Raw genomic sequence first — 14,211 nt, forward strand, 5'->3', positions numbered from 1 at the left:
TGCCCAGCCCCTTCGTAGAGGGAACTAGGGCCATCTGTTTAAGAAGAAGGTAGGTGAGACCCAGAGGCGGCCCTAGGTAATTTTCAATGGCAAGCAAACAGTATTTTGCCCCCCCCCCCCCCCCCACCAATCACTGATATGTATTTTCTGTTTGTCGTGGGAGTTCTGTGTGCCATATTTGTTCAATTCCATCATTGGTGGAGTTCAGAATGCTCTTTGATTGTAGGTGAACTATACATCCCAGTAACTACAACTCGCATATGTCAAGGTCTATTTCCCCCCAAGAGCGCCTCAAGAGCACCCCTGGGCAAAATCAACTATACTGCGAATGCTTACTTTGCGTAATGGGTTGAGCCGCCCCTGGTGAGACCCATCCCAGCACTTGCTGACTTAGGTGGACGGGGAGCTCAGCAGCTTGTCTTCATATGGCATTGGGACTGCAATGTCCAGCAGCCCTCTTCCTGGCAGAGTCATCAACCAGGGGGACTCAATGCTCCCATCTGTTTGTTAAGGGGAGGATCTGGCTTTGAGGTCTGGATGCCAGAAATGAAAGAGAAAAGATAGACATATTTAATTTCCAAGCAGGTACTGCCAGCTGCGTGGGAGGTGGTTGTGGCTCCTGGGTCTTCATTCCAGAGACCAGAAGAGTCTCTGCTGCCAGCCCGGTAGGACATGACCCCCTTCCTCTTGTAGGTCCCTCGCCCTCAGCCAGCTCTTCCTCAGCCTTTCTTTGCCAAGTGCTATGGAGGCCCCAATGTGCCTGATAGAGAGCAATGACGGAGAGGAGCTTCGGATCAACCGGGAGGCCCTGCAGATTCTGCAGCGCATCCGTCATCCGGTGGTGGTGGTGTCCATCGTGGGGCTCTACCGGACGGGCAAGTCCTACCTCATGAACCGCCTGGCCGGGAAGAGAACAGGTGAGGAAATGGGGTAGGAGATCTTCACAGGGTGCCCTTGTGGCCCCTTGGTCCCCTTGGCATCGAGGTGCCTTCGTCAGAATTTAAGACACAACTACAGACCTCGTTTTTCCTGCAGTCAATTTTAACCGGCATTTTACACATATGTATTTCTTGTATGTATTTTAATTGTGCTTTGTTTTACCTCACTGTTTCAACAGTGTTGTAACTTGCCTCGAGTTACAAGGAGGGTTGTGTAATACATGAAAAGTACCATATATGCTCCAGTACAAGCCGAGTTTTTCAGCCCTTTTTTTAGACAGAAAAAGCTCCCCTCAGCTTATACTCAAGTCAAAGTTATTTATTATTTTATTCTGTTATTATTATTATATTTATTACTTCACTCTATTATTATTATTACATTTAAAATATTTTACTCCATTATTATATTGATTATTTTACTCTATTATTGTTATTATTACATTTCCATTATTTTACTCTATTATTATCACTATTACATTTTTTATTTTACTCATTTATTATTATTATTATTATTATTATTATTACATTTATTATTTTACTCTATTATTATCACTATTACATTTTTTATTTTTCTCATTTATTATTATTATTATTATTACATTTATTATTTTACTCTATTATTATCACTATTACATTTTTTATTTTTCTCATTTATTATTATTATTATTATTATTACATTTATTATTTTACTCTATTATTATCACTATTACATTTTTTATTTTACTCATTTATTATTATTATTATTATTATTATTACATTTCCATTATTTTACTCTATTATTATCACTATTACATTTTTTATTTTACTCCATTTATTATTGTTATTATTATTATTATTATTATTACATTTCCATTATTTTACTCTATTATTATCACTATTACATTTTTTATTTTACTCATTTAATATTATTATTATTATTACATTTATTATTTTACTCATTTATTATTATTATTATTATTATTATTATTATTATTACATTTCCATTATTTTACTCTATTATTATCACTATTACATTTTTTATTTTACTCATTTATTATTATTATTATTACATTTCCATTATTTTACTCTATTATTATCACTATTACATTTTTTATTTTACTCATTTATTATTATTATTATTATTATTATTATTACATTTTTTATTTTACTCATTTATTATTATTATTATTATTACATTTCCATTATTTTACTCTATTATTATCACTATTACATTTTTTATTTTACTCCATTTATTATTATTATTATTATTATTATTACATTTATTATTTTACTCTATTATTATTGGAAGGATACGTAAGCACATTGACATTGAAGAAGGTCAGAATAACAGTTTAATCAGAATTGGACCATCTTATCTTAAATTACAATGTTATGTAAATATTCAAAAACATTTAACCTACAGATGCCTCAGTTAATGCAATTTTATTGCCATCTATTTTCATTTTGAAATATACAGTACCAATAGCTGCTGCATTTCCCACCCTCGGCTTAGACTTGAGTCGATACGTTTTCCCAGTTTTTTGTGGTAAAAGTCACTATTTAACATTATTTAATCTTGAACAATCCCCCGTTCCTGGTTTGAAGGTGTTGCATTGTTCCCTCGCTACTTCGCGGTTCGCTTCTTGCGGACTCGCTGTTTCGCGTTTTTAAAAAAAATGAATTTAAAATATTTATTTATCATTTATTTCGTGCATTTCTACCCCGCCCTTCTCAACCCCCAAGGGGGGATTCAGGGCGGCTTACAAAGGCACAATTCGATGCCAGCATAAACATAACAATGGATAAAACATGTAAACAGCAATTATAACAATTGAGACAGTCAGTTTATACATCAAAATCAATAAAAACAATCTAATGCTCAGCGTTCGCCATCTCAGAGTCCGCAAATTCATTCCACATTGTCAAGTACTCTCAATTGTGGTCATCATTGTCCTTATCTAACCGCCAGATTGCCCGAAAGCCTGGTCCCACAACCATGTTTTTAATTTCCTTCTGAAAGAGAGGAAGGATGTCGATGACCTAATTTCCCCGGGGAGTGAATTCCACAGGTGAGGGGCCACCACTGAGAAGGCCCTGCTCCTCGTCCCCACCAATCTCACTTGTGATAGAGGTGGGATCGAGAGCAGGGCCTCCTCAGATGATCTCAAACTCTGGGGTGAGACGTAGAGGGAGATGCGTTCGGACAGATACGCTGGACCGGAGCCGTATAGGGTTTTGTAGGTAAAAACCAGCACTTTGAATTGTGCTCGGAACTGGATCGGCAGCCAGTGGAGCTGACATAACAGAGGGGTGGTATGCTCCCTGTATGATGCTCCGGTGAGTAATCTGACTGCTGCCCACAGGACTAATTGAAGTTTCCGAACAGTCTTCAAATACAGTACTGAGGGAAGTAGTGAGGAAACACTGGAGGAGGAAGGAGAGGCAGATTGATGGATGGATCTCTGTGTAGGCTCAGCTTCCTCAACATCTTCACCCTCTTCCTCCTTGGTGTGGCCTGGATCCAGCCCGAGCGGAAAGCCTGGGTTGGTGGCAGCAGTAGCAGCGTAGGCTCAGCCTCCTTGCCCTCTTTATCTTCTCCTCCTCCTCAGCACTGCCACGCAGGCTGGGTGCGAGCTTGAGGTGGAGGGAAAGCAGCATCCAGTCAATGGCCAATCCCAGCTTGAGATCATTGCCGGCCGGAGAGAAATCTCTCTCCCTCTCCTCTCTTTTTCTCTTTTTTGCCCACGCCTGGAAGGAACAGTGGGTGCGTGCTCCAAAGAGAGAGACTGATTGATTGAGAGAGGAGGGTGGATGGGGGGCATACGTATACGTATGTATACTGTACATATACCGTATAGCATCCCTACTTTGCGGATTTTCATTTATTGCAGGTGGTCCTGGAAAGCAACCCCCGCGATAAGTGAGAGAACACAGTATTTCCTGTTTAACTAAAAGGATTTGTTCTACTCCAGAAACTTTGTTTTTGTTGCTACTGCAAACTAGTTTGAATTGTTTGAGACCCAATGATGAGCTACTCCTCTCGACCTCCGAAGAGGGACTCAGGCCGGCTAACAGCAGAGGGTTAAAATACAATAAGATAAACCACAGTAAACATCATAATACAATAGTACAAAAATATATTAAAATACAATTATACAACTTACAAAAGTCAGTTCATTAGAATAAATCATAAATTTATCGCCATCTGCCCGTGTGGTCAGTAGGCCTGGGTAACAACGGAAAAATTTGTTTCTAAAATCAATTCGTTTTTTGGGGTTTTTTGCGTTTCGATATTTAAAATATTTCCGAAATTTTAATTTTAAAAAGTTCGATATTTACGAAATTTCGTAAATGTAAAAAAATTACAAAACAATAACGAATCGATTTCTGAAACAATAACGAATCGATTCGTTAATGGCGGACGCGACCGCGCAATACGCTAAAAAACCTCCAAATGGGACAGGGGGAACTTCTGAAGCTTAATTAAACCAAAAACAACTATAAAAACCCTTAGAAAACCAAAAACAACTATAAAACTTGCCCCAGACATGCGGAAATAATAACGAAATGACCTCAAAACGATAACGAAACGAATACAATAACGAAATACAAAACATTTACGAAACGATTTAAAAATTCGTTTTTTAAAAAAATTGATCCAGACTGGTTCGTTATTGTTTCGTAATTGGAAAATTAACGAATTTTTTAACGAATTACGAAATTAACGAATGAAACTGCCCAGCCCTAGTGGTCAGCAGTCATTGACTCAATCATCATTCTGCAAATGCAGTATTCCAAAGCCATGTTTTTTACCAGCTTTCTAAAAGTCAGGAGAGAAGGGACAGATCTAATCTCCATCAGGAGGGAGTTCCGGAGCCGAGGGGCCACCACCGAGAAGGCCCTGTCCCTCGTTCCCACCAATCGCGATTGCGAAAGAGGTGGGACCGAGAGCAGGGCCCCTCCAGAAGATCTTAGTAACTAGAGCTGAATATGCTACAGGATGATGTCCCTCATGCAAAAGCAAAGTTTTTGCAGTTGAACAAACTTTTCCCATGTTTTGGTGGTAGAATCAATTAGGAAATCATGACATTTATAACCCAGGAACAAAAATCATAGTGTTACATCTTGTAAAGTTGTTGTAGTAAGCCTTGCCCTGTATGGAGGGGAACCCTCCTTTTGTCTCTCGCCAATCTTCCTTCTGGCACAGGTTTCTCCCTGGGGTGTGAGATGCAGGCCAACACCAAGGGCATCTGGATGTGGTGCCTCCCGTATCCGGATCGGAAGGACCAGACTCTGGTGCTGCTGGACACGGAGGGCCTGGGCGACGTGGATAAGGTGGTCATGGAGGGGGGGCTGCGGGGAGTGTATGTGTGTGCTTTGAACCCTCTTGGAAACTACTGGCCACCAAGATCTGGCTCCCTGTGAGGAGGTCCTCAGGTAGACCCCAGCCCCTTAATGGGAGTTGTGTCAACGCTGGCAAACTCCTTGCAGGAATCGCTTCGCTCTTGATTGACAGCAGGTCTCTTTTATTACTATTATTAAACTTTATTTGTACCCCGCTAGCATCTCCCGAAGGACTCGATGTGGCTTAAAAGGCCAAGGCCTCAGCATAACAACAACAAACAATAACAATGCAAGCAAATTAAAAACGTAAGCAATAACAGAAACAAAACATTACATTATTACACAATAAAACCAGGGCCGGGCCAAGGATGGGTACAGGTTAAAAGTGTTGGGTGTGTGAGGTGGTATGTTGGAGTTCTGAGCAAGTGCAATGTGCCATGTGCCATGCATCAATAGGAGCATAGTGTCTAGATCTAAGGAAGTAATGCTCCCCATGCTCTATTCTGCTTTGGTTAGACCACTTTACCTGGAATATTGTGTCCAATTCTGGGCACCACAATTCAAGAGAGATATTGACTCTAAGCTGGAATGTGTCCAGAGGAGGGCGACTCAAATGATCAAGGGTCTGGAGAACAAGCCCTATGAGGAGCGGCTTAGGGAACTGGGCATGTTTAGCCTGAAGAAGAGAAGGCTGAGAGGAGATATGATAGCCATGTATAAATATGTGAGAGGAAGCCACAGGGAGGAGGAGGGAGCAAGCTTCCTTTCTGCTTCCTTGGAGACTAGGACGCAATGGAACAATGGCTTCAAACTACAAGAGAGGAGATTCCATCTGAACATTAGGAAGAACTTCCTGACTGTGAGAGCCGTTCAGCAGTGGAACTCTGTTGTTGACTGTTGGTGTGATAATTATATTTTTTTTCACTGATAAAACAAGCAACAACTATAAAACTTGCACCAGACATGCGGAAATAATAACGAAACGATTTCGAAACGATTTCGAAACAATTACGAAACAATTACGAAACAAATTAAAAAATTCGTTTCGATTTTTAGTTGCTCCTGAATGGTTCAATATCGCTTCGTTATCAAAAAAAATAACGAATTAATAATGAATTACGAAATTAACGAATGAAACCGCCCAGCCCTAGTAGTATGCTCCCTGTATCCCACTTGTGTTAGTATTCTGGCTGCCGCCCGCTGGACCAGTTGGAGCTTCCAGGCAGTCTTCAGAGGCAACCCCACGTAGAGAGCATTGCAGTAATCTAAACAGGATGTAACCAAAGCATGGACCACCGTGGCCAAGTCAGACTTCCCAAGGTACGGCCGCATAACACCAAAACATCAAAACACCAAAATGCCAAAACTTCTTTCCCTAAGCACAAAGCCAAGGACCAGATCTCTGTTTTCCATATAGCAGAACCTGACTTCCTGCACAAAATCTAAGACCCCAAAAGTGGACTTCTTCCTCTTCCCTTGAGAAAGAAGCCCCAAAGTGACCAGAACTATGCTTTCCCATAGCATATCTGTCACTCTCCTTAGGTACAGTATCTCTCTCCTTCCCATGGAGCAGAGCATGGCTGATGAACCAGACTCCTCAGGTCTGCCACACTTTGAGTATTATTAGACAGAGTCTTTTATAGGAATATTCTGCTGATGTCATCCCAAAGTTGTAAATTAATGATAGACGTCTTCCATCCTGGCTCCATCTCAGTTTCCTGGCCGGATGTTGATCTTCTTGATTGGTGTTGATCTGATGTTGACTTCCTTCTTAACATAAGGAAGGTTGCAACCATTTCTGTTATCACTGTCCCATTCTTATCAGAGATTACTTTTCAGATCTCATTAGCAGGTTTTATCCACATTCCAGTAAGCAGGTAGTTACTCATTGCAAGCCTTAATGTTATACTGATGTTTCCAAAATTATTAACTTCAACCACACATCCTTCCATTCATTCCCACGCATCATATTAAATTCATATTTGTCAAATCTGCACATTGAATTTCTTGTGACACACATACAGTACAACATAAGTCAAAATGAACCAGCTGTTAAAAAGTTTCCAATCCAGATCCAATACCTGCATCACCCCTACAGTTTACCTCAATCAACTTTAAATGTGCAATTCTCAGCTGTGTTGCTTTAAATAGGAAAAGGGCTGTTCTATATGTTATTTTAGCAATACAAATGTAGTTTTAATATACGGATCCCAATGTGTTTTTTTTAAAATAATGTATGGCCCAGGAGATTGGTTTCTCTCTTTCTTGTACAAGTCACAACTAAACAGTACATATGCAATATCTTCTACCTCTACCTGGGCACCACAATTCAAGAGAGATATTGAAAAGCTGGAATGTGTCCAGAGGAGGGCGACTAAAATGATCAAGGGTCTGGAGAACAAGCCCTATGAGGAGTGGCTTAGGGAACTGGGCATGTTTAGCCTGAAGAAGAGAAGGCTGAGAGGAGATATGATAGCCATGTATAAATATGTGAGAGGAAGCCACAGGGAGGAGGGAGCAAGCTTGTTTTCTGCTTCCTTGGAGACTAGGACGCAATGGAACAATGGCTTCAAACTACAAGAGAGGAGATTCCATCTGAACATTAGGAAGAACTTCCTGACTGTGAGAGCCGTTCAGCAGTGGAACTCTCTGCCCTGGAGTGTGGTGTAGGCTCCTTCTTTGGAGGCTTTTAAGCAGAGGCTGGATGGCCATCTGTCAGGGGTGATTTGAATGCAATATTCCTGCTTCTTGGCGGGGGGTTGGACTGGATGGCCCATGAGGTCTCTTCCAACTCTTTGATTCTATGATTCTATGATTCTATGATTCATGCCCCACAGATTAAAAAAAAAAGTTCATTCTATGGAATTTGGTTAAACCTTCTATGTTTGACCATTGTATCCAGCTGTTCAAATCTAGTTCTGGTAAATACCCTTCTGGGGTATTTAGACATTTCTGTCTTTAGATATTGGAAAAGTATGTTGAAAATGACTTAGCTGTTTCAATGAGCCAGCGTTAATGGGGGTGGCAATGTCTTTCTGGGCTTCTATAACCAGTATTCTGTAGCAAATAGATCATCGGAGTTGCGGAGTTCTGCAGCATCTGCAGCAAATAGATCATCGGAGTTGTTCCGGGTCGTTGGGGAACTCCTTCAGCCACCTGTGGTGGAGGAGATTTTTGACGACCCAGCAACGCGGTGTTGCGATTTTGCACACCATTTTGCAGACAAAGTCGCTCAGATACGCCTTGAGCTCGACTCCAATTTCATCACAGTGCCAGGGGAGGTGACTGAGGCATCTGCTTATCCGATTTTGTGGGATTCTTTTAGGCTTGTTCTTCCTGACACCGTGGAGGAGGTCCTTGGGGCTGTGAGGGCAATCACGTCGACTCTGGACCGTTGCGCATCTTGGCTAATTAAATCGGCCAGGGAGGGGTTGGTTGATTGGTTTGTGTTGATCATTAATGCATCGTTGGAGCAGGGGTTTTTTCCATCTCACCTGAAACAAGCTGTGGTTCGTCCACTCCTCAAAAAGGCTTCCCTTGACTCCATGGTGCTGAACAATTACAGACCGATCTCCAATCTCCCTTTCTTGGGCAAGGTGCTGGAGCGGGTGGTTGCCTCCCAGCTCCAGGGCTTTTTGGATGACATCAACTACCTAGATCAGTCCCAGTCTGGTTTCAGGCCTGGTCACGGTACCGAGACAGCCTTGGTCGCCTTGGTGGATGACCTCCGTAGAGAGCTGGACAGGGGAAGTGTGACCTTGTTGGTTCTCTTGGACATCTCAGCGGCTTTCGCTACCACCGATCATGGTATCCTTCTGGGACGACTCTCTGGGATGAGTCTCGGGGGCACGGTTCTGTCATGGCTCCAGTCCTTCCTGGAGGGCCGATCCCAGATGGTGAAGCTGGGAGACGTCTGCTCGGACCCCTGGCCTTTGACCTGTGGGGTCCTGCAAGGCTCTATTTTGTCTCCCATGCTTTTTAACATCTACATGAAACCGCTGGGAGAGGTCATCCGGAGATTTGGAGTTAGGTGCCATCTCTACGCAGATGACATGCAACTCTACTACTCATGTCCACCTAATTCCAAGGAGGCCTCTCGGGTGCTGGACGAGTGCCTGGCCGCTGTGTCTATCTGGATGAGGACGAACAAGCTGAAGATCAATCCTGACAAGACAGAGGTCCTCCTGGTTGATCGCAAACCGGATCGGGATATAGGGTGGCAACCTGTGCTGGACGGGGTTACACTCCCCCTGAAGCCACAGGTCCACAGTTTGGGAGTCCTCTTGGATTCATTGCTTACGCTTGAGGCTCAGGCGTCGGCGGTGTCTGGGAGGGCTTTCACACAATTGAGACTCGTGCGCCAGCTGCGACCGTACCTCACAAAGGCTGATTTGGCCAGGGTGGTCCATGCCTTGGTCACCTCCAGATTGGACTACTGTAATGCGCTCTACATGGGGCTGCCCTTGAAAACGGCTCGGAAGTTCCAACTGGTCCAACGGGCAGCAGCCAGGATGTTAACCGGGGCTCATTACAGAGAGAGGTCAACCCTCCTGTTCAAGGAGCTCCACTGGCTGCTGTTTATCTTCCGAGCCCAATTTAAGGTGCAGGTGCTTACCTACAAAGCCCTGAACGGTTTGGGACCAGCCTACCTGCGTGACCGCATCTCCATCTACGAACCCACGCGCTCACTTCGTTCATCCGGAGAGGCCCTGCTCATGATTCCGCCTGCGTCGCAAGCACATTTGGTGGGGACGCGAGACAGGGCCTTTTCTGTGGTGGCCCCCCGACTCTGGAACACCCTCCCCAAAAATCTTAGACAGGCCCCCACATTGGCAGTCTTCAGAAAGAACTTGAAGACCTGGCTGTTCCGATGTGCCTTTCCCGATTAGGAAATCTCCAATACCAAGTCCCAGAAGCACTTTAGTAGAACTAAGATTGCCGCACACTGCACACTGCACTTGCCCTATAAGCCTTATATACCACCTGTCACATCAGCACTTTTAACCTTGTACCCATTACTCTGGCCCAGCCCAGTTTTATTGTGTCTTAGTGTATTGTTTGTGGCTTGTTGTTTATATTGCTTTAATTGTTTTAATTTGCTTAGGTGTTGTATTGTTATGTTGTGTGTTGAGGCCTTGGCCTATGTAAGCTGCATCGAGTCCTTCGGGAGATGCTAGCAGGGTACAAATAAAGTTTAATAATAATAATAATAATAATAATAATATTCGCTGTGCTACCATTTTTGAATCTAGTTCTCCTATTTATTTTATTTATTTATTTCCTATATTTATACCTCGCCCTTCTTACCCCCGAGGGGGGGGGGGGCTTAGGGCAGCCTCACAAACACCATATGGCAGTGTTCCTCGACCTGGGGGTCGGGACCCCTGAGGGGGTCACAAGGGGGTGTCAGAGGGGTCGCCAAAGACCATCAGGAAACAGTATTTTCTATTGGTCATGTGGGTTCTGTATGGGAAGGTTGGCCCAATTCTATTGTTGGTGAGGTTCAGAATGCTCTTTGATTGTAAGTGAACTAAAAATCCCAGTGACTACAACTCCCAAATATCAAGTTCTATTTCCCCCAAACTCCATCAGAGTTTACATTTGGGCATATTGAGTATTTCTGCCAAGTTTGATCCAGATCCATCATTGTTTGAGTCCACAGTGCTCTCTGGATCTAGGTGAACTACAACTCCAAACTCAAGGTCAGTGTCCACCGAGCCCTTCCAGTATGTTCTGTTGGTCATGGGAGTTCTGTGTGCCAAGTTTGGTTCAAGTCTATTGTTAGTGGAGTTCAGAATGCTCTTTGATTGTAAGTGAACTAAAAATCCCAGTGACTACAACTCCCAAATATCAAGTTCTATTTCCCCCAAACTCCATCAGAGTTTACATTTGGGCATATTGAGTATTTCTGCCAAGTTTGATCCAGATCCATAATTGTTTGAGTCCACAGTGCTCTCTGGATGTCGGTGAACTACAACTCCAAACTCAAGGTCAGTGTCCACCGAACCCTTCCAGTATGTTCTGTTGGTCATGGGAGTTCTGTGTGCCAAGTTTGGTTCAAGTCTATTGTTAGTGGAGTTCAGAATGCTCTTTGATTGTAAGTGAACTAAAAATCCCAGTGACTACAACTCCCAAATATCAAGTTCTATTTCCCCCAAACTCCATCAGAGTTTACATTTGGGCATATTGAGTATTTCTGCCAAGTTTGATCCAGATCCATCATTGTTTGAGTCCACAGTGCTCTCTGGATGTAGGTGAACTACAACTCCAAAATTCAAGGTCAGTGTCCACCGAACCCTTCCAGTATGTTCTGTTGGTCATGGGAGTTCTGTGTGCCAAGTTTGGTTCAAGTCTATTGTTAGTGGAGTTCAGAATGTTCTTTGATTGCAGGTGAACTATAAATCCCAGCAAGTCTAACTCCCAAATGACAAAATTAATCCCTCCCCCCAACCCCACTAGTATTCAAATTGGGGCTTATTGGGTATTTGTGCCAAATGTGGTCCAGTGAATGGAAATATATCCTGCATATCAGATATTTCCATTATGATTCATAACAGGAGCAAAATTACAGTTATGAAGTAGCAACGAAAATAATTTTATGGTTGGGGGTCACCACAACATGAGGAACCGTATTAGGGGGTCATGGCATTAGGAAGGTTGAGAATCACTGCCATATGATGTCATCATAATAAAACAATTAACAATACATTGAAATATTAAAAATATTAAAACAATAATTAGAACAATTGATTAACATACGCCTATTAAAATCTGAGTCTAAATTCCAGTCTGAGTCAAATCATTGCCATAAGTGTTAAAATCTTCTTTTACTTGGTGCATATGGATGAGTGGCACTTGATTACAACACATGGTAGCTATTGTTATTATTACAGAATCCTAGAATCAAAGAGTTGGAAGAGACCTCCTGGGCCATCATCCAGTCCAACCCCCCTTCTGCCAAGAAATAGGAATATTGCATTCAAATCACCCCTGACAGATGGCCATCCAGCCTCTGTTTCAAAGCTTCCAAAGAAGGAGCCTCCACCACACTCCGGGGCAGAGAGTTCCACTGCTGAACAGCTCTCACAGTCAGGAAGTTCTTCCTAATGTTCAGATGGAATCTCCTCTCTTGTAGTTTGAAGCCATTGCTCCAATGTGTCCTAGTCTCCAATGAAGCAGAAAACAAGCTTGCTCCCTCCTCCTCCCTGTGCCTTCCTCTCACATATTTATACATGGCTATTATATCTCCTCTCAGCCTTCTCTTCTTCAGGCTAAACATGCCCAGCTCCTTAAGCCGCTCCTCATAGGGCTTCTTCTCTAGACCCTTGATCATTTTAGTCGCCCTCCTCTGGACACATCCCAGCTTAGAGTCAATATCTCCCTTCAATTGTGGTGCCCAGAATTGGACACAATATTCCAGGTCAAGTGGTCTAACCAAAGCAGAATAGAGGGGTAGCATGACTTCCCTAGATCTAGACACTAGGCTCCTCTTGATGCAGGACAAAATCCCATTGGCTTTTTTTTGCCACCTTATCACATTCCTGGCTCATGTTCTCCTTCCTCCCCACGAGGACTCCAAGATCTTTTTCACACGTCCTGCTCTCGAGCCAGGCCTCATCATCCCCCATTCTGTCTCTTTGCATTTCGTTTTTTCTGCCTAAGTGGAGTCTCTTGCATTTGTCCCTGTTGAACTTCATTGTGTTAGTTTTGGCCCATCCTCTCTCTCATCTGTCAAGATCCCTTTGAGTCCTGCTCCTGTCCTCTGGAGTCTTGGCTCTCCCTCCCAATTTGGTCCCTTCTGCAAACTTGATGATCCTGCCTTCTAGCCCTTCATCTCAGTCATTAATAGAGATATTGCACAGGACTGGGCCCATCATCATTTTTTTATTTGACTTGTATACCGCCACTCCCAATTTGGCTCGGAGCGGTAGATTAAAACAATACCATTAACTTTAAAATACAATAAAACAAGATGATGATGATCATCATCATGATCATCATCAAGGAAACTTACTCAATCTCAATCTGAACCTGAGCCAAGATTGTGATGCAGCAGAAAAGGCCAATGTAATCCCTAAGCTGCAGCCATAAGGGAATAGTAACCCTAATCGAATGCTTGGTCCCAAAGCTGTACCCAAATCTCCTAAGTGATTTGGAGACAGAATCAGAAGTCCACACCTCCTAATGGGGCCTCTTCAGGTGTTTTGGGCTTCAGCTCTGAACATTGAACAAGCTAGGGAGATCTCCTGGGGGTTGGAGGCCTGATGTGGAGGGTCCCCCGGGTTGCAAAAGACCCAAGCTCCTGGGTTACTGTAACTTTTGGGGGCTGTCTGACCATGTTCAGAAGTATTCTCTCCTGATGATTCGCCTGCATCTATGGCAGGCATCCTCAGAGGTGGTGAGGTCTGTTGGAAACTAGGACAATTGGGGCTTACTTATCTGTGGAATGATGTCTAGGGTGGGAGAAAGAACTCTTGCCTGTTGGAGGTAGGTGTGAATGGTTCAACTGGCCACCTTGATTAGCATTGAATGGCCTAGCAGTTTACAAGGTGTAACTTCCTACTGCCTAGGGGAATTCTTTGTTGAGAGGTGTGGCTTCTTACTGCCTGGAGGGCTCCTTCTTCTGGAACAGCCTCTGTGCTAGTCCTGCCTAGACCTGGCTGGGAGGGAGTGGAGGGTGCCTTGCAGCCTCAAGGGCCAGCAATCCATCGTTCAATTGACCGGACTTTGACCAGCCGCCGCCCTTTTTTGGCTCCCTCTCTCTCTCCTCTCAGGCTGACAAGCAGAATGACTCCTGGATCTTTGCCCTGTCTGTCCTCCTCAGCAGCACCCTGGTCTACAACAGCATGGGCACCATTGACCAGAGTGCCATAGACAAGCTCCAGTATCCTTCCTTCCGTTGTGCCCCCCCCAGTCCCCTCCCCCACTGCCAGACCTGAACCTAACCTTA

General features: G+C 43.5%; 1 protein-coding gene across 1 annotated transcript; it reads left to right on the forward strand.

The window, feature by feature from the left end:
- Positions 1 to 210: 210 nt before the first annotated feature.
- Positions 211 to 14,200, forward strand: LOC137095678 (guanylate-binding protein 2-like; the record flags this gene model as incomplete). Its single annotated transcript, XM_067462454.1, has 4 exons — positions 211 to 243; positions 749 to 917; positions 5,125 to 5,252; positions 14,036 to 14,200. Coding segments are annotated over 4 exons (495 nt in total), but the record flags the coding sequence as incomplete, so codon positions are not given.
- Positions 14,201 to 14,211: the final 11 nt, after the last annotated feature.

The sequence above is a fragment of the Anolis sagrei genome, chromosome Y, assembly GCF_037176765.1.
Source record: "Anolis sagrei isolate rAnoSag1 chromosome Y, rAnoSag1.mat, whole genome shotgun sequence".
Classification (NCBI taxonomy): Eukaryota; Metazoa; Chordata; class Lepidosauria; order Squamata; family Dactyloidae; genus Anolis; species Anolis sagrei.